A 21,973-nucleotide genomic window follows, 5' to 3' on the forward strand; every position below is an offset into this window, starting at 1 on the left:
TTCTTAGCATCTATGATATTTTTGGCACTTATGGATCTTGAGATCTCCTCCGGGACAGCTTCTTCACTTTCGAAACACAAACTTGAAGCATCCACAAAGGATAGGCAGACTCATTCTATGCCCACCCCTAAACACTTCCACCAGTCTCACCGAATGCTCTCTCTTTCAGCAACAATCACAACCTTCAAGAGACCACAGAGACAATCAAAATCAAAAAGTTCACTTTTATGGTGTTATAACAATCACTTTAATATGTAGAATCTTCTGATGAAAGCATGGAGAGGACACTCAACATTCCCTTCAGTGCAACTGTACCAAGAACTTGGAATACTGGCTTCCTGAGGAGTTTCTGTCCCCAGAGGTTGTAGTTGCTCTTGGCAGTAATATTGCATTTACCCACTTAACAAAAATGGTCCACTCTCAAGAAAAGTAAAAATATAATTTGGATCTTTAAATCCTACCTCACTTATTTCCCATCATGCTATGTTCTTAGTCTTTACATATGGATTATTGTCACAGCTCACTTAGCCTTGGTTCAGAAAAAAAACTTGCCTAAGTGCTGGAAAGCCGTAGAAACTTAATCAATGAACCTTACTTTTGGCATCTACTTTGTGAGAAAATGTTTCAGTTTTTAGAAATTACCAGATATTCCAAGTGTCAGTGGGTGATATAATCTAGCTATTGAAATTTGTGATATGAGATTCTAGGGGACTCAGCCCCAGATGCCCAAGTGGAACAAAGAAACTAAAGAAAAAGAAAGAATACAATTTCCATACAAATAAATAAATGAAGAAATACTCAGATGAGTTTGATTCCTTCCTCTGCCTTTTCTACAACTCATACCCTTTAAATGCATGTCAGCTGCTAGTCCATGGCCTGCTGAGAGTATATTCCAGATGTGCAGTTCCAAGATCCAGCTGTTACTGCTTGAGAGACAGAAGCTTGAAGCTGTCATCCAGGATGGACCTCCTGTTGCGCCGTAACTTTCTCTGATGATGCTGGTACCACACCACACCTCCAAGAACCAGAGCAATGAGCAGGAGAATGACACCCATGGCAATCAAGACAGAAGTCAGCATCTCGATATCCTTTATAGGGATTTGCATGCCCAGCATCTTCACACTGCCTTCTCCAATGTCTCTGGGAATTGCTACTGAAATGGAACAAGAGGAAAATGGGAACCATGGGCTGGAGAGTACTCTTGAAGACATATTTTATAATCAACTCTGGAAGAGGAGAAATAAGCTCATCCAAGTAGGACAGAAGAATGGTACTTATACCTCAAAAGATCAGCCAATGATGATAGACTCAGTGGTTATAGGGAATCAATGTAACAAAATGCCATAGTTGAGAAAATCCTTAAGAAGCACTGAAGCTCCAATGCCCCCATACAAAGAACTAGGACTCAGAGTGAGAAGGGCCTTGACATATTTCTTAAAATATATAAAGGCTTATGATGTAGCAAAAAAAAAAAAAAAAAAAAAAAAGAATTTTTGTTGCATGGCTCCAGAGGGTAGAACTAGTAGTAGTAGGTAGAATCTCCTGCGAAACAGTTTGACTCAATTATCTAGCTTATCAATACTCACTTTGACAATTGGGCCATGATAAGAGCGTGCCACTGTTCTATCTGGTCTCTTGCATCTTTGAGTCATTATAACACTGATGTCACATTGATATTTCTAGGTGAAATATCTAATTTTCTTAGTCCCCAGCATATGAACATTTGATGACCCCCGATTAGCCCATGGAGTAAAGCTCAGACTCAAATCAGACATTCCAACTCTCACAATCAGGTTCTAACCTACCCTACTCTTAATTGCTACTCTTCAGCCATAGCAACTCATTCCTTGTTCTGCAGAATAGGTGAGCCTTTTGTCAGGCTTTCAAGATTTTCTCATGCTGCTCATTTGCCTGAACAGCTTTTCTTCTTCCTTACCATTCTATCCCCAGCTTAAACATTATAGGTCTCAGCAAAGATTTAATCAATTCTGCTAGACAATTAATAATGTTCATGTCTCGGTTTTGGTTATATTTATGGAAAATATTAAAATGCACACCCTGCAACTTAAAAAAAAAATTATCGTCCTCTATTTGGTTTGCCCAAAGCACCTGTACTATTTGTAATCCAACAGTTTACTTGCTTGGGCCAACTGACCCAAGCTACCCTCAATTCTGGCTTTCTGTCTCCTCTTTTATAAAATGAGGATAATAACCATGCTTAATTTTAATGTTTATTGTGAGGTTTGAGGTAATATTTATAAATATTCAACATAGTTCTTGGAAGATAGCAAATGCACAATAATTGATCAGTTGTTACTATTTCCGCCCACCTTTAAAAATAATATATAGCATCCAGAACTACAATTATTGTTTCTGTGTCTCATTCTACTTTTGAATCTCCTTGAAAATGGTGATTATGTCTTATTATTTTGGTGTCTCTGGCAGACAGCATGTGTTTGATGAATGTATACTTGGATGAATCAATATTCTTACAGAACTGAGAGAAGATGTAATAAAATGAGTTCAGTCAGAAGCTGGGAAACATCCTGGTCTTGAGTTCACATTCCACTACTGACTTACTTCTCTTGTGACCTTGGAAAAATCACTTTCCATCTCTCAGTTTCTCATGTAGAAAATCCTGGACTTTTGTAGATCACCAGTTCTGAGGGGGTTTTCCCACTGTTCAACATTGTAAAACAAGCAAGAGCTTACGAAGATATATGTTTGTATGTACATACTGGTATGTACAAATGTATATACAAATGTATGTACAAAACATGTATATGTGTGTGTGTTAGTCACTTAGTCATGTCTCACTCTTTGCGACTCCATGGGCTGTAGCTCACCAGGCTCCTTTGTCCATGGAATTCTCTAGGCAAGTATACTGGAGTGGGTTGCCATTTCCTTCTCCAGGGGATCTTTCCGACTCAGGGACTGAACCCATGTCCCCTGCACTGCAGGCAGATTCTTTACTGTCTGAGTAACCAGAGAAGCCTGCAAATATGTATATACATACACATATATGTATGGCACTCTGCTCTCTCTGTTTCACCTTTCCACTCCCTAACCCCTGGAGAACATAACCTAGTTTCCTGGTTGACTGTTTATAAGATACTTAGGCATATGATTGTTCAGTCAGTAAGTTGTGTCCAACTTTTGTGACTCATAGACTGTAGCCCTCCAAGCTCCTCTGTTCATGGGGTTTTTCCAGGCAAGAGTACTGAGTTGGTTGACATTTTCTTCTCCAGGGGATCTTCCTGGACCAAGGATTGAACCTGCATCTCCTGCACTAGCAGGCGAATTCTTTACCACTGAGTCCCCTGGGAAGCCCAGGCAGGTCATCAGGTCTTTTCCAAATAGAGCTGAAAATTTTCCAGACTGAACTGAAGATCTCTAACATCTGTTCTAGACCTTCATAACTTTCTGAAACTTTCTCAGTTTAGATGCAAATGAGGAAGAAAGTAAAATAATTATTTGAACCTAGCCTGGATAGGACAAGAATCTCTGTTTTCTTGAAGTGCAGAAATGGCTGGTCCCCAAAAGTCAACTATTTAGTATTCCATGTGTCTTAGTTTCACACTGTTCTTGTGGGGAATTCATATCTGTGCTGTAGCTCCTTTATGCACAACTCAGTAAGACCTTGATTTTTCTTCCCCCTCACATATTAGGTGAGAGGATAAGATAGCAGCCTTCTACTGGAGATGAGGCCATTTCCCTCAACTAAAGTGGCTGGGCATGGGGGTCAGAGAGAATAAATCTGCCGAGAGAAGCTTAACTGGAAGCTTAACCTTAGATTTCTTGCTTCTGAAATCTTAAATAAATCTCAGGATTCTTCCTGTTGGCATTGTAGTACAGCTTTCAGTCATGTGAAGCCCATTTTCTAGAGGCACTGCACCTTTCCCCGAATGCACAACATATATAAGTACCAAATCTGTGTGTCATTCTCCCTACCTTTTCCAATCTCTTCAGGGATGGTGGTGGTAGTGCTTAAGTGTTCTGGAGGGAAAAAAAAAAAAAGAGGTTAGTCCTATTATTCTTCCTACCTGTTCACAGGCTTGTTGTAGGAGGTTAACATTGATTAGAGGGACTCTCTGTGATATAGTAAGCAAAATGGAGGTGACTGGAATTAACTAGCTTGTAGTCAAAGTCAGTATTGGTATGTGGATTTGATTTTTTAGCATTGATACAAATATGAACAAGTGTATAGGCTTGGGAGTCCAAAAGGTAAATCACCACTCTACCAATATTAACATATTTATTGGCACTTCATCTTCATTATTGTTATTTTTGCCACACTTTTCCAGCTTTCCTTCAGGAAGGCCCTGCTCTTTGTTAAACCCATCCATACATATTCAATCTCTCTGACTATTTCTTCCTCTTCTTGCTTTAAAGGGGCTGAACTCTTCTCTGAGGACAATATTTCCTTTGCATCCTCTCAATACTACTTTGAGATCACTTATTCCTCCCCTTTTTGCAAAGATTCATGACTTTCGAGGCTCATTGCTGCTGCTGCTAAGTTGCTTCAGTCATGTCTGACTCTGTGCAACCCCATAGACTGCAGCCCACCAGGCTCCCCTGTCCATGGGATTCTCCAGGCAAGAACACTGGAGTGGGTTGCCATTTCCTCCTCCAATGCATGAAAGTGAAAGGTCAAAGTGAAGTCACTTAGTCGTGTCCAACTCTTAGCGACCCCATGGACTGCAGCCTACCAGGCTCCTCCGTCCATGTGATTTGCCAGGCAAGAGTACTGGAGTGGGGTGCCATTGCCTTCTCCTTTGAGGCTCAATATTTGGCTAGAAAAAAACGCAACCACTTCTTATCACTGTTACCTAGCAGTTCTCTTCATTCATGAAAGTCTTCGGTATGTGCTTCAGTCTTTATTGTCCTTAATTCCCACTGTAGGTATTGACCTATCTAACACGCAAGTCTCACAGTTTTTGGACCTCTTAACTCCAACAAATTTCAAATATACTCTAACTCTGGTCACATTGGCCTAATTATGCAGAACTGCTTCATCTCAAATGTCTAACAATGCTCTTCTATTCTATGTTCTAATGCAACTTACTCCATTTAACCTTTTATTTTATCCTCTCATGAAGATCTCTAGCTCTTGGACAGTTCAGTTTTTTTTTTTCCCAACTCACCAGCTTTATCTTGTTTTTCCTTCCATTCCTAGTCAGGTTAGACTCCATTGTTTATCACTTCAACTACTAGATTACCTGGACTGTTATAATCATTTGCTGAAACCCCAGTAACTATATTTTCTTTTTTCATATATATCCTGAATGCTGGTGGAGAAACATCATACAATTGTAAATATAAGTATTCTATTTTTTTAAGTATAAGTAAGTATTCTTTGGGTATAAATTTAAGTCCTCAATGCTGCTTGGCAGTAATTAACTTATCTTCCACCACTCAGAGTAACTTTTGCCCCCACTTCCAAGAGTGGTTATTTCAAACCTTTGCCCACTTTTCTCAAGCCCCTTACCCTAGCCTCTGTCTTTCACTTCATTACAGATGAAACGTAGCCCATCAGACAGAAATAGTCTACCTTTTTTGTCAAACTTTTCACCCAAACCTACATATTGATCCTTTCCTCTCACCCAAACCTACACATTGATCCTTTCCTCTCTCCTTTTAGTAGAAAAATAACCTTACTCCACTCTAATATTTTATTGTAGCTTTGGCTTTCATTCCCTGCTACTTCCACAGGAAGCTTTTTCCAACAATCAATCTTTTATTCCCTATCTGCCTTCAGCTCTTCTCTCTGGTTGGCCTGGTTAGCTCATATGGAACTGGAACAACATCACATTAGACTATAGGGTGTCAAACAAACAAAAGAAAAATAGGTAAAATTATGGACTGGCTCATTATTAAAAAGAGATATGAGCTATTCTTTATGGACGTTTCTTGATGACATGTATTGATGCAGTGTCTTATATAATAAATGGTCCATATTTGAGATGACCTGCCATTACACGTGGAGACAATGTATTGCTTTGGATCTATAGGATCTTGATGATACAACAATTCACCACTTGACTTTAATTCTAAGGACTGACAAAACACACTAAAGAATTATATGTGCTTGTCTTTGAGGTAGGGAGTAGTACTATAGTGGTAGCTAGAAGACACATTCTAGCATTATGTTACCAGAGAACAAAGTTTTCCAAAGATATAGGAAATGATAATGTACAATCATTTGTCTCCTTTCCTGGGGTTAAACGGCAGAGTTGTATTTTCTACCATGCTTTTCTAGACCTATTTGAATGCCTAAAGACATTTTCCCACTTTCTATTTATGCTGATAGAATGCCAGTGGCAAGGAATCCCAGAATACCTACCTCAATATTAAGTAAAGTGAAAGTGAAAGTCGCTCAGTCGTGTCCGACTCTTTGCGATCCCATGGACTATACACTCCATGGCATTCTCCAAGCCAGAATACTGGAGTGGATAACCTTTCTCTTCTCCAGGGGCTCTTCCCAACCCAGGAATCAAACCCAGGTCTTCTGCATTACAGGTGGATTTTTTTACCAGCTGAGCCACAAGGGAAGCCCAAGAATACTGGAGTGGGTAGCCTATCCCTTCTCCAGTGGATCCTCCTGACCCAGGAATCGAACCATGGTCTCCTGCATTGTAGACAGATTCTTTACCAATTGAGCTATCAGGGAAGCCCCTCTCAATATTACCTCTCAATAGTTTTCAAAACAGCATGACTTAAACAAAAACAAACAAACAAAAAAACCTCCCTAAATTTCTGTGGGCCCTAAGAGTTTCTATTGGGACTCTTGGGAGGGGGATAATGATGAGTACTGGATTCAGGTTAAGAGGCACAAGAATGAGACTCAACCTTTTAACACCCCAAAGACAAAATTCAACACAACCTACTCTTCTATGTTCTTGGTGATGAATAAAGATTGATAAAGAAACTACCCTGGCTATTACTTCTCCATATAACAAATAAAAGGAAAACTTTTTACCACCCTTGGTAGCATCTGTCTGGGATTAGTTGTAATTGAAGGCTAATTATCTCTTTTAAGCCTTAGACAGTCTCCACAAAACAAACCAATTAAGGGGTAGCTGTTGGAATTATATTTCTTCCTTTAGAAAAAAAAAAATAACTCATTAAACTAGCTAGTACCTAATAAATTCTAAAGTAATAAATTTATATACAAATTAAATATGTTGAAAGGAAGCAAGTCTATACTAAGCATCAATGCATACAGCCCACTCAGTTTCAGGCTGAGTCAATTCATTGGAGCTCAACAGATGTGGAAGAAATTAGGAGGCATGACCAGGGGAGCAACAAGGTTGACAGAACACCTAGGGGTGTTAGTTTTGTTTTAAAACCTGGTACTTAATGGGATCAGAAGACAGATAGAGACTTCTTGGGATTTTCTGGTTCTTATAGACTAGATACAACACTAGAAGATGGCATAGTTAGGCTTTACCTCTTTGGGACAAGACCGTAAAGATGGTCTCCATGCCAGCATGGACATGGTCAGTAACATGGCAGTGAAGCAGCCATGTCCCAGGGTTGCTGGCCACCATCTCCACAACCTCAAAGGTCCCTGGAAACAAATCCACAACATCTGCCCGGTAGCTCTCTCCACTCTGCAAAAGAGATTGGTGGTGGGAGAGAAAAAGTGAAGGGTATAACAATCATCTCAGAGTTTATAGAAAGTATAAGGCTTTGGTATCCACATCAGGTACACAGGACTCCAAGAGAGCAGCTAAAAGATTCTACCTTATCTATCTTCTCTATGAACCCACCCATACAAACTGACTCAACAGAGGAGACTCTCTCTTCCTACTTTTCTCAAAGTGACCCAAAGTTAAATCCATTCCAACTCTCATTAGGGGGCTAAAAACTAGTATATCCATACATTTTAGCAGGTTTAAGCCTTGACCCCTAGGAAAGATCCACGTATTTCCTTTAGAAATAAAACTCAGTTTGCTTTATCTTCCATGCCGCCACCTTTATCAGCATTTCTAAATTTTTTATGTTATTCAATCACTAAGTTGTGTCCAACTCTTTGAGACCCCACGGACTTCAGCATGCCAGGCTTCCCTGTCCTTCAGTATCTCCCAGGGTATGCTCAAATTCATGCTCGTTGAGTCAGTGATGCCATCCAACCATCTCATCCTCTGTCACCCCCTTCTTCTTCTGCCCTCAATCTTTCCCAGCATCAGGGTCTTTTCCAATGAGTCAGCTCTTCACATCAGGTGGCCAGAGTACTGGAACTTCAGCTTCAGCTTCAGCTTCATCATCAGTCCTTCCAATGAATATTCAGAGTTGATTTCCTTAAGGATTGACTGGTTTGATCTCCTTACTGTCCAAGGGACTCTCAAGAGTTTTCTACAGCACCACAGTTTGAAAGCATCATTTTTACAGTGCTCAGCCTTCTTTATGGTCCAACTCTCACATCCATACATGACTACTGGAAAAACCATAGTTTCGACTATATGGACCTTTGTCAGCAAGTCCACTCATTAATGACTACAACTCTAACCCCCTTTCCTAAGACAAAATCTTCAAAACCCACATGTTGTCCAATGTAGTTTTTGAATTGAAGTTCAGGAATGGATTAAGGATTTTCGGAGATCATGATACAATTGTCTTAAATTTCTTGCTCTTAGGATGACTGCTCACTGGGCCTCAAGTCCCTGGCTGAGATCTGATAACATTTATTCCTTCGGTCTTCTTATCCCATAAATGAACCACTCATTTCTTTTATATCAAAGGGGAAAGATAAGGCTTGGAGGACAATGACTGACCTTGGGATACAAACCCAAACTAGATTTCTCTGCTCAATACTCCACGTGCAATACCTTTCATCTTTTAACTGATTATTATCTTGTTTCTTGCTTTCCTCTTCCTTCTCAATGGATATTAGATAACTCCTAGAATCACCCCTGAGGGACTCAGCCCTCTTTCTAGCTCACCCGGTAGAGAAAGCTTTCTGCATGGAAATGGACAGTGTGTAGGTCAATATCTTGTCCCATTGCCATCATGTACCAGGCCACTCGTTCTCCTTGGTACATTGTAAGGCCCATGAGGTTGGCATAGAGCTTTCCATTAATGGCTGTAAGAGAAGAAAAAGTATTTTGTATATCTCATTTCGACTTACCACTGCCACTACCATAAAGATAATCCCTATCATCTCTGATGACAGCAGCATCCTCCTAGCTTCTCTCTTTTCTATTCCATTTGTCCCTCTCCAATATATCTCCCACATTGGTGCTATAAGAGTGGTCTCTCTAATAACTAGTATGACCATGTCATTCTGCTGCTTAAAATACCTTAAAAGCCGCCCCCCTCCCCGCCCCACCCAAAAGATCAAGTCCATGACTCCTTAGACCAACAAGGTCCTTCAAAATATAGTCCCAAGCTTTCCCATATGTGTCTAACACTATCTAACATATTTCAATTAGGGTAATTTCTTAACCATCCCTTATTTTGGCCCCTTATTCATGTTCTTTGTGTTCTTGCTCATGTTTCTGATCTTCCCTCTCAAAAATTCTTCCTTTTACTCATCTTTTCAAAGCTCAGTCATATTTTCACTTCTTCTAACAATAGTTCCCTGATCTTTTTCCTCTTAGGACCCCTCATTCTCTGCATCCTCTTCCACATCTAAACTCCTCCAGTACTATCTGTATCACTCTTTGGAATTCACTAGAAACTGCCTCCTACATTCATCTATCTTTTAATTTGTGGAATTTAATATCCCCAAATAGGTTGAACGTTTTTAATAAGCAGGAAATAAATGTATATACTATAATACTGTACTCATATTCTTCAGAACACCAAGCAGACACCTGATCCTACAATATATGTTAAAAAATACTTGTCACATTCTTGAAATTAATAATGACATTAATGCATGGGACTCCCTATCTGCTTCTTCCCAGGACACATCTAATGCTCTAAAGATAATAAACCACTCAGCACTGTGTTAATTCACACTTTCAAGAGTGTACCCAGGATAAACTTCTCCACTTTTAATATTCTCATAGAGGGAAGATAATTGATACTCTTCATCCAAGAGAAGAAATAATGGAAGGAACATTTATAGCCTGTTTATTTACTCTAGTAAAATTTTGTATTTGAGAAAGGAACTAAATATACTCAACTCAGCCCCATTCTGAATCTTCTCTCTCTTAGATCAGACCACTGTAAGTGGTGCAAATGGATTTGTTATTCCATCATGGGGGAGATTTTGCCTTTGAAAAGAAGGAGGGCTGTTTTTGTCCCTCTATGTCACTAACAGGACAGAAAATCTATCCATTGTTGGGGCAGTATTAGCAAGCCCATTTTGCTGCAAAACTAAATTCAGTTTGCCAACTAGCTTTGTCAGTAAGTTCACATTTGATCTTAAGCAACTCTGTCTCTTTCTCAATTAGTTCAGAAATCTAGACAGGAAGGAAGGGTCTTATTTATTTGCTCTCAGACTCCAACATTACTTTTTTTTTTTTTTATCTCTAATGCCCACATTCACAGAGTGTTCAATAAATACTAGATAGATAAGTAGACTGATATCTGAAGAGTTGGATGAATAAACACTTAAACATCAGATGTAAATGAGCATTAGCCAAACCCCTGCACTAGCAAGATCTGTATCCTCATTCCATTTGGTTTTGGGCAATTTATTTATCAGATTTGAAAGGAGCTAAAAAGTCACTCTGTAACGTATTTGAATTATCAGATCCAATGTGAATAACTCATATTTCCATCAAGGGGAAATAGCTATAATTTGTGTGACAATGAGATACTACTTTTGAGTTCCAGTAGAGTAACTATCAAAGTTTCAATTTACCCTCAAATCAAAGAAATATTGCACTACTACATTCCCCTGCACTGAAATTCTTCCTCTTAGTTGAGATTTTCTCTGTTTTTAAAAGATACACAAATATGTAGAACAAAGGAAGGTTTGGGTGCACAATTTCCCTCCAAAATCCATTTGAGTGTCAAAAAGTTCTTATTTGTAATATAACCCAGTATGTTGCTCTTTGAGGCTCTCTCTCCATCCTTCCATCTGTAAATATAACCATTGTTTCAAAAATAGATTAAAAGACAAGCTGTCCTTCATTTATCTATATTAGAATCCACTGATAAAACATATCTCAGATCCAGGGTGGCAAGGAAATAAGATAATATTGAGAAACTAAATTCAGAATTTTTAAGTAGAGAGGCCCTAATCAGCCAGTGCACCAGGTACATTGAGTGTCGTAAATGTCTGTCTTGCACTCTCTAACAGGTTAAAATGTGCTCGTGTTACCACAGCAACTTTATAGAGTCAGCTTCCTGCTTTCTGAGCACCTGATCTAACATGAACCACATTATAGATAATACTGTAGTACTAGACATTTCTTCTAATGTGTCCCCATTCCACCTTCCTAACTTTTCAGAGATTACATTCCCTTAGGTTGTGATGGGCCTATCAAAAATACCTCCATGAAACCAGTAAGGATTTCTTTGGAAATGGGATAGGTTCCTTTCTACAGACCATGCATTTTATTGCTCTCCAAGAAAGCCTCATCCTGTAGGTTAACACGGCCTGGATCCTGGGACCCATAAGTTTCCACATTCTCCTCCAGATACCAAGACTTGTTCTCATCAAAAATCAAGAATAACAAGGCAAATTCTCGGTTCATGTCACGTCGTCCTCCGTAGGGCTCCAGGATGCCTTTTCGGCAGATGGCCAAGGGTCCCACCAGGCCACTGTACATGTCCTGAGGATGGGGAAGGAATGAACAAGATGTAGTTGTTCCTGGGCAATAGGTGCTCTCCAGGGAGATAGGCTGATATCCAAGCCCACTGTGTCCTCAGCACTTTATCATAATGCCTTGTATTTATAAGAGGCTCAACTGTATTATCTGAATCTATCCTCACAAACACCTTGGGGCACAGGTAATATATGCTATTTCACCTATGATTTATCTCTGCAGGAATATTCATTGATCTCCAAACCCACCAATCACTTTCACAACCCAGTGCCTTTTCTCAGGTTGTTTCTTCTTCTTTGTAATGCCCACTCCTACACCATACCCCTTATCTTATGTTATACCACTATTCCACTTTTAAGTCTCAAAGTGCATCTACTTATCATCACATTGCCTTCTCTAGTTTCCCTTTCATTCTCTCCTCCAAATAGAATTAATCACTCTCTCATGGACCCCATAGCACTTTCTATTAAATAGTTTTAAGTAGTTGCTAACACTATGCTATGTTTATATGGCTTCCCGTGTAGCTCAGTAAGTAAAGCATCAGCTTGCCATGTGGGAGAGACCTAGCCTCATTATATATTTTACTTGTATTTTATATATTCAATGCTAATATTATGTTTATATTCATCTGTTTCCCACAGCTATTATAGATCTCACTCTTTGAAGATGGGAATTGAATCTTATACTTTTATCATCAAAAGAGCCAGGTAAAATGCCTAAAATGTAGTAGGCTGTCAATAAATTGATTGCTGACATCTGGCTGTGGTTGGCTGACCACACAGATTAGCCTTTTCCAGATGAGAAATCAGAGGCAGAATGACTTGCCTAAAGTCAATCGAAAGATAAGACAGAACCAAATTTGGGTTAGAAACCTAATCTCTTGACAACCAATTCTAAGTTCCTAAAATGATAACATACTGCCTTATACTATCCAAGAAGAAGAAACAAGGAAGAAAATCCTCAGAACAAACATGGGTGCTACCTAATCATTTTATCTCTCCTTCTACCTATTAAAATAAGCTCGGGATTTGAGGAATTTCCCCCAGTCCCTGGACTTCAGTGCTGGGCTCTTTAACACATCTGTTTAATACCTTCTTTTTGCTAGGCAGTCTGCCCATTTCTGAGACATCTCCAAGAAGCCAATATTGTCTTTACCTTGATGGGATCCACTGCAGAATAGTAGATCCAAGAAACACAAGCAGAATCATTGAGACCAGGGCCAGATCTCTCTGGAATGTTCCATTGGTAAGTGAGAACCTCACCTAGAAAGGATAAAAGAAATCTCCAGTTGGACCAGGTCAGAAATGCCTCCCAGTTCCCAGGTATCCCTAAAAGGCTGTAGCAGGTGAGTCCCAGGACCTTTAAGATATTTCTTCATCATTTCCATACCAGTATTCATTTTATTTTTGTGACTTTATTCTTCTCCCTCCTGGGACACCCTTAGCTTCTCTTTTACTGTCCTTGTCTTTAAAGATCCAGGTACAAACTTCTAGTAAGGCAGCTCTGCTACTGTTCTCCCTGTTTATCATGTCCTTCCTTCTTTAACTCTGTTCTGATCTCCTTTTCCTGCTGATGATTCCTAAATGCAGCTGTTCAAGGTTCTGTCTCTAGTCCTCTTCTCCTATTTTTCCATATGCTCCCCATGGAAGCTTTCAGCCATCTTTCTGATGTCAATTTTAATCTGTGTGTACTGATGATTCAAATAGCCAGATCTTTCTTGTCATTAAGTTGTAATCCAAAACCTTCAATCATATACTGGAATTTTTTATTTATGTATTTAATGGGATTAACAGAAATGAACACCTATGTACAAAATAGATAAGCTGCAATAATATACTGTATAGCACAAGGAATTGTAATTATCTAATAATATCATATAATGGAGAATAATATGCAAAAACTCTGAATCACAACGCTGCATATATGAAGTTAACATAATTTTGTAAATCAAAGATACGGGACGTCTTTTGAAAGTTGACCTGACAACACATAAAAAACTAAAATTGTTATGAATTCACCTTCCTCCTTTGGAAAAAAAAATGCTATTACTCAATCTGTGCTCCCAGTATCTAGTGATGACATCAAAATCCTCCTAATTACCCAGATTCAAAAATGTAGTTTACTTTGTCTCCCCACTCTCATGAATTTAAAATCCAACTAAATGGCAAGTCTTACTGATTGAACCTCTACATTATATTTTATAATCATATTCTCTTCCTTCCAATTCCTGATATTTTCGCTCCAGTTTAGATGATTATTTTAAAGACTGGACTAATACAAAACTTCCTAATTTGTTTCTCTGTCTCAAACTCTGGCTCTCTTCAATCCATCTTCCAACTGATATCATATTAATTTTATAACATCTTTATTGAGGTATTTTCAAACCAAAAATTTCACACATGTAAAGAGTACAAATCAATGGTTTTTAGTATATCCATAGAATTTTGTAATCATCACCACAATCAGTTTTAGGAAAATTATTACCATTAAAAAAGTTCCTGCACTCCTTAGCCTCATTCTCTAATCCATCTCACACCCAAGCCCTAGACAACCACTAATCTACTTTATGTCTCAATAGTTTTATTATTCTGAATATTTTATACAAATCAGATTATTCACAAGTCATGTCAGGAAGATAGCAGACTAAGGAGATCCCAATACTCACTTCTCCCTACAATAACCACCAAAACAAGGAATAAGCAGCTATATACCCACTTAATAATTCTGAGAGAGTTCCACAATACAAAGAATGTGTAACAACCCAGTGGGGCAAAAAAATTGAAGATAGGCAAATAAGTAAATGCAAGAAGTATCTTACCCACATCACTCCAGTCTGGCACAGCTAGGAATCAAGAGGTAATCCCCATGGTTGAAAAAGACAGCAGGAGAATTCCAGCAGCCCTCACTACCAGACTGTCTTTCTTTACACTCACCTTTCAACTGAACTTGGAGTCCATACCTCTCTGCCACCTCTACAAGAAGGACCCACCAACATTCTGTCACAACTCAAGAAGAAGCTGTAGCTTCTCTGCATTCCAGGAAGGAGCAGCCATCACCTCAACCTCAAGAAAAGCCTTCCCTTCCTTCCTCCCAAGAGAGAACCACTCCCTTGCCCCCCACCCCCAACTCAAGGATCCACAGTCAGTTGGTCCTTACTCCAAGAAGCTTCAGTTGTCCCACCTCCAGCTCCACAAGGAGTAACTACTGATATGTCACACCAGAGAAGAAATTGTTACTGCTCCACTCTCCTAGAAGAAGCCATCGCCACTGCATCCTTCTGAAAAGAAGCTACTGCTACTCCTTGCCGTCCCATATCCATAAAGAACTGCTGCCCTCTTTCCCCCTCCATTTGACAAGGAGCCACCAATGCTGCCTTTGCCAGAAGAAGTCACTGCTGCTCTGCATTTCACCAGAAGAAGCCACAACTGTTCCTTATGACCCCAAGAAAGAGCTGCTTCAACTCCCCAACCAAAGAGACACTGACACTTAGCTCGCCCCAAAAGGATCCATCAACACCTAACCCCTCAAAAATGAGCTGCTGAAGCACCCTTTCCCAACAGACAATTCACCTCTGTGTTCTCCCAGGGAAGGAGCCATTGGTGCACTAATACTCCTACACAAGGAGCTGCTGCCACGCAGCCTTCCAAAAAGATCCAACTCTACTCTGGCTTCCCTACTCAGAAGGAGCCACTGCTGCTCCACTCCCACCAGCTGCCACTTGCACCCTCTCCCCCAACAGGAGATGATCCTCTGCTGAGACACTACCACCACTGCAGCAGTGAGGGGCCCACAGAATTCTGGAGCCAAAGCTATTTCTGTGCATCACAGACACAGCTAGATGTGCACCCACATGTTGGACATAGTGTCAAGAGGAATGTTCTCAGTCATAATTCTGCCCCATGGTGGAAAAAGTGAACAGAAAGATCCAAGTAGTGAGAGTGTTAATAGCCCTGGAAGGGAGGGCAGATGTCCCAAAGCAGCAGGAGGAAATAAAACTGCAAGTGACAGACTATTTTTTCTTTTCTTTTAAAATTCTGTGTTGTCATGATGACATCTGGTTCCATCTGAACTTAACTTTATCTCAAACCTTGAGCTAACCAATGCTTTTTTTTCTCATGGAAATGTCTTCCTTAGGCTATGTTAATGAACTAGGTATTTGCTTGGAAATCTGCCTTTCTTCAAGATTCAGGTCAATTGTTTTTTAGCCCAGGATGACTCACCTTATGCCAATGCTATCTCAAAGTGTATGTTGTGGGTGAGGGGTCTGGTGCAACTCTCTCAGTTTTGAGGTGTTTCCTTTCTCTAATTAGAATAGTTAATAGGTATATAACTCCTTGGTAAAAACTAGCAAGGGCACTCTTTCTGTCCCTTTCTGATATCTATGTCAGAAGCTTTCTCTCTTTTATACTTTAATAAAACTTTATTACACAAAAAGCACTGAGCAATCAAGTCTTATCACTGGCCCCAGATCGAATTCCTCTCCTCTGGAAGCCAAAAATCCTGGCATTGTTCACAACTCTCATCAGCAACTTTTCAGTAGCCTTTACCACCAAGGACTCCAATAGATCTTGTCACTACTGTGGACACCTGGAGACTTAGTTTCTGAAGATCACTGCAGTTTTCAGCTGATGGAACTGTATGTAGGCTATACCAGTGTGCCCTCCCCAGAGTCAGAGCCAGTGTCAAACAATCATAGAGCCAAAGCTATCATATTCTACCCAGCTAGCACCCTTGCATCCAAGTGTAGGAGAAGATCTTTCCCCATGGCAGCTAGTTCATAAAGTTTGGAAGAGGTGGTCAATCTTTCAAAAGTGGAGATACCATTGCAAATATAGAAAAACATGAATAATTAAGGAAATATGACACCATCAAATACCAACAAAGGAACATAGTTTTCCAGTAATCAGCTCCAACACAATGGAGATCTAAAAATTGCCTGACCAAAAAAATTTATTGTTTTTTAAAGTTCAGTGAGCTACAAGAGAACACAGAGAGACAATTTAACAAAATCAGGAAAGCAACCCATAAATAAAATGATAAGTTCAATAAAAATGATAAAGAATCAAACAAAAACTCTGGAGCTAAAAAAATATATATGTAATGATCTGATCAGTTCAGTTCAGTCACTCAGTCGTGTCTGACCCTTTGTGACCCCATGGACTGCAGCACACCAGGATTCCCTGTCCATCACCAACTCCCAGAGCCTACTCAAATTCATGTCCATCGTGCTGGTGATGCCATCCAAACATCTCATCCGCTGAAATCCCAGTCTCCTCTGGCCTTCAATCTTTCCCAGCATCAGGTGGCCAAAATATTGAAGATTCAGCTTCAGCATCAGTCCTTCCAATGAATATGCAGGACTGATTTCCTTTAGGATTAACTGGCTTGAACTCTGTGCTGTGTTCAAAGAGACTCTCAAAAGTCTTCTCCAAGACCACAGTTCAAAAGCATCAATTCTTCAGTGCTCAGCTTTCTTTATAGTCCAAATCTCAAATCCATACATGGCTACTGGATAAACCATAGCTTTGACTAGACGAACCTCTGTTGGTAAAATAACGTCACTGTTTTTTAATAGACGGACCTCTGTTGGTAAAATAACGTCACTGCTTTTTAATATGCTGTCTAGGTTGGTCATAACTTTTCTTCCAAAGAGCAAGCATCCTTTAATTTCATGACTGCAGTCACCATCTGCTGTGATTTTGGAGCCCCAGAAAATAAAGTCTCTCACCATTTCCATTGTTTCCCCATCTATTTGCATGAAGTAGTGGACCGGGTGCCATGATCTTTGTTTTCTGAATGTTGAGTTTTAAGCCAAATTTTTCACTCTCCTCTTTCACTTTCATCAAGATGTTCCTTAGTTCTTCGTTTTCTGCCTTAAGGGTCGTGTCATGTGCATATCTGAGGTTACTGATATTTCTCCTGGCAATCTTGATTCAAGCTTCTGCTTCATCCAGACCTGCATTTTGCATGATGTACCCTGCATATATGTTAAATAAGCAGGGTGACAATATACAGCCTTTACGTATCCTTTTCCTGATTTGGAACCAGTCTGTTGTTCCATGTTCAGTTCTAACTGTTGTTTCTTGACCTGCATGTATGGATGTGAGAGTTGGACTATATGGAAAGCTGAGCACTGAAGAATTGATGCTTTTGAACTGTGGTCTTGGAGAAGACTCTTGAGAATCTCTTGGACTGCAAGGAGATCCAATAAGTCCATCCTAAAGGAAATAAGTCCTGAATATTCATTGGAAGGACTGATGCTGAAGCTGAACTCCAATATTTTGGCCACCTGATGCAAAGAACTGATTCATTTGAAAAGACCCTGGTGCTGGGAAAGGAAGGCAGAAGGAGAAGGGAATGACAGAGGATGAGATGGTTGGATGGAATCACCGACTCAATGGACATGAGTGTGAATAAACTCCAGGAATTGGTGATGGAAAAAGAGGCCTGTCGTGCTGCAGTCCATGGGGTCACAAAGAGTCAGACATGACTGAGCAACTGAACTGAACGGAACTGAGATGAGTGCAATTGCACAATATTTTGAGCTTTCTTTGGCATTGCCTTTCTTTGGGATTGGAATGAAAACTGACCTTTTCCAGTCCTGTGGTCACTGCTGAGTTTTCCAGATTTGCTGGCATATTGAATACAGCACTTTAACAGCATCATCAATTAGGATTTGAAATAGCTCAACTGAAATTCCATGACCTCCACTAGATTTTTTGTAGTGATGATTCCTAAGGCCCACTTTACTTCTCAGTCCAGGATGTCTGGCTGTAGGTGAGTGATCACACCATTGTAGTTATCTGGGTCATGAAGATCTTTTTTGTATAGTTCTTCTGTGTATTCTTGCCACCTCTTAATATCTTCTGCTTCTGTTAGGTCCATACCATTTCTGTCCTTTATTGTACTCATCCTTGCATGAAATGTTCCCTTGGTATCTCTAATTTTCTTGAAGAGATCTCTAGTCTTTCCCAGTCTATTTTCCTCTACTTCTTCACTTTGGTCCCTGAGGAAGGCTTTCTTATCTCTCCTTGCTATTCTTTGGAACTCTGCATTCAATTGAGTATATCATTCCTTTTCCCCTTTGCCTTTAGCTTCCTTCTTTTCTCAACTATTTGAGAGGCCTTGTTAGACAACTGTTTTGCCTTTTTCATTTATTTTACTTGGAGATGGTCTTGATCAATGCCTCCTGTACAATGTCACAAACTTCCACCCATAGTTCTTCAGGCACTCTGTCTATCAGATCTAAATTCTTGAACCTATTTGTCACTTCCACTGTATAATTCTAAGGGATTTATTTACGTCATACCCGAATGGTCTAGGGGTTTTCCCTACTTTTTTCAAATTAAGTCTGAATTTGGCAATAAGGAGATCATGCTTTTGAACTTTTGTTTTGCTGAGCCACAGTCATCTCCTGGTCTTGTTTTTGCTGACTGTATAGAACTTCTCCATCTTTGGCTGCAAAGAATATAATCAATCAGATTTTGTTATTGACCATCTGGTGACGTCCATATGTAGAGTCTTCTCTTGTGTCATTGGAAGAGAGTGTTTGCTATGATGAGTGCATTCTCTTGGCAAAACTCTGTTAGCCTTTGACCTACTTCATTTTGTACTCCAAGGGCAAATTTGCCTGTTACTCCAGGTAGCTCTTGACTTCCTACTTTTGCATTCCAGTCACCTATAATGAAGATGACATCTTTTTTGGATGTTAGTTCTAGAAGGTTTTGTAGGTCTTCATAGATCCATTTGACTTCAGCTTCTCCAGCATACTTGTCGGGGCATAGACTTTGATTACTCTGATATTGAATGGTTTGCCTTGTAAACAACCAGAGATCATTCTGTCGTTTTTTTGAGATTGCATCCAAGTAGTGCATTTCAGACTCTTTTATTGGCTATGATGGCTATTCCATTTTTTCTAAGAGATTCTTGCCCACAGTGGTAGATATAATGGTCATCTGAGTTAATTTCACCCATTCCAGTCCATTTTAGTTCGTTGATTCCTAAAACAGTAATGTTCACTCTTGCCATTCCTGTTTGACCACTTCCAATTTGCCTTGATTCATGGACCTAACATTTCAGGTTCCTATGCAATATTGCTCTTTACAGCATCAGATTTTACTTTCATCACCCGTCTCATCCACAAGTCAGTGTTGTTTTTGCTTTGGCTCTGTCTCTTCATTCTTTCTGAAGTTATTTCTCCACTCTTCTCCAGTAGCATATTTGACACCTATCGACCTGGGGAATTAATCTTTCAGGGTCATATCTTCTTGCCTTTTCATACTGTTCATGGGGTTCTCAAGGCAAGGAGACTGAAGTGGCTTGCCATTGCCTTCTCCAGTGGACCACGTTTTTGTCAGAACTCTCCACCATGATCCGTCCTTCTTGGGTGGCCCTACATGACATGACTTATCGTTTTATTGTGTTGGGCAAGGCCATGATACATGTGATCTATCTGCCCTCTGATGGATAAGGATAAGAGGCTTATGGAAGCTTCCTGATGGGAGAGACTGATTGAGGGGAAAACTGGGTCTTGTTCTGATGGGTGGGTCCATGTTCAGTAAATCCTTAATCCAACTTTCTGTTGATTGTTGTGGCTGTGTTCCCTCCATGTGGCTTGACCTGAGGCCAAACTGTGGTGGAGGTAATGAAGATAGTGGTGACCTCCTTCAAAAGGTCCCATGCACACACTGCTGCACTCGGTGCCTCCAACCCTACAGCAGGCCATCTCTGACCCACACCTCCACTGGAGACTCCTGGAAACTCGCAGACAAGTCTGGGTCAGTCTCTTGTGGGGGTCACTGCTCCTTTCTCCTGGGTCCTGGTGCACCAAGGTTTTTTGTGCCCTCCAAGAGTCTGTTTCCCCAGTCTTGTGTAAGCTTTAGCGTTTCTATGGTGGGGTTAATGGCAACCTCTTCCAAGAGGGCTTATGCCATACCCAGGTCTGCTGCACCCAGAGCCTCTGCCTCTGCAGCAGGCCACTGCTGACCCGTACCTCCATAGGAGACACTCAGACACAATTCTGGCTCAGTCTCTGTAGGTTGGGCGTGTGTTTTGTGCCCTTCCCTGCTCTGAGCAGCTCAGGCAACCAGGTGCTTGGCCAGCACATTGTCCCAGGTGGGCCATATGTCTTAATCAGCTCCCAGGTCAGGACCACTAGGTTTCCCAGGTGCACCATGAGAGCACCATCTCAGGTGTGCTGTATGTCTCCTCTGGAGAGCTGATCTTAGGCTATGACCCTCCTGGTGGATGTCAACCATACAGTATCTCAGAAAGATGTGGTTAGCAGCTGGGAGCCTGCTCACAGTTCGGTGGAAGATGCAGCAGCCCTTTGCCTTACATCTTTGGCTGTTGCAAACCTGCCCCTCTGCCTTTGGGTGGGGGTGGGTGGGGAGGGGCTAGGTACCAGTGGCTAGCTCTCCTTTGGTATTCAGTCAATCCTTTGCTCTGTGAGCGGGCCAAGCTGCACTTTAGGTTGTTAGGTTATAGCCTTTTGCAGGAAAGTTCTTTTTTCTGCAGTTGTGGTTAGGTATGTATTCTGAGGGTTTTTGTTTTGTTTTTTTTCTCCCAGTTATGTGGCCTTCTGAGATTCCAAAACTCCCTACAGACCCTCTGTGAGAGGGTTTCCTACTGTGTGGAAAGTTCTCCTGCTTCATAACTTCCTCCTCAGAGCAGGTCTCCATCCCTAACTCTTATGTATATTTTTTTGTCTCTTATATTTTGTCCTACCTCCTTTTTAAGATAATGGGCTGCCTTTATGGGTACCTGGTGTCCTCTGCCAGTGTTCAGAAGTTGTTTTGTGGAAGTTGCTTAGCATTCAAATGATCTTTTGATGAATTTGTAGGGGAGAAAGTATATGATAGGATAAGGGAAAAAGAGAGATTGATCAAGCAGAAGAGAGAACCTGTGAACTTGAAGATAATTCATTTGAAGAATTGATAATTCATTTCTTACAAGAAGAAACAAAAAAGAAAGGAAGAAGCAAAATGAGTAAAGTAAGGCTATGGGATTTATGGGATACCATAAGACAATTGACATGCATTATGGGAGTTACGAAGGAGAAGAGAGAGAAAGAGGGGCAGAAAGCCTATTTAAAGGAATGATGGCTGAAAACTTCCCAAATTCCAAAAATGAAACAGACATCCAAATTCATGAAACTCATGTGGGCTCACTTAGTTGTGTCCAACTCTTATGACTGCATGGATTGTAGCCCACCAGGCTCCTTTGTCCATTGGATTTTACAGGCAAGA

The 21,973-nt window shown here is 40.4% G+C and overlaps 1 protein-coding gene across 1 annotated transcript in view; it reads right to left on the minus strand.

The window, feature by feature from the left end:
* Positions 1–230: 230 nt before the first annotated feature.
* Positions 231–21,973, minus strand: part of HEPH (hephaestin) — a 134,542-nt gene continuing 112,799 nt past the window's right edge. The window contains exons 16-21 of the mRNA XM_055564040.1: positions 12,882–12,988; positions 11,507–11,732; positions 8,946–9,085; positions 7,451–7,613; positions 3,952–3,996; positions 231–1,153 (exon numbers count right to left, since the gene is read on the minus strand). Of these exons, the coding sequence (XP_055420015.1) occupies positions 921–1,153; positions 3,952–3,996; positions 7,451–7,613; positions 8,946–9,085; positions 11,507–11,732; positions 12,882–12,988 (914 nt within the window). The 3' untranslated portion in view covers positions 231–920. The remainder of the gene's footprint in view (positions 1,154–3,951; positions 3,997–7,450; positions 7,614–8,945; positions 9,086–11,506; positions 11,733–12,881; positions 12,989–21,973) is intronic.

The sequence above is a fragment of the Bubalus kerabau genome, chromosome X, assembly GCF_029407905.1.
Source record: "Bubalus kerabau isolate K-KA32 ecotype Philippines breed swamp buffalo chromosome X, PCC_UOA_SB_1v2, whole genome shotgun sequence".
NCBI classification, from domain to species: domain Eukaryota; kingdom Metazoa; phylum Chordata; class Mammalia; order Artiodactyla; family Bovidae; genus Bubalus; species Bubalus kerabau.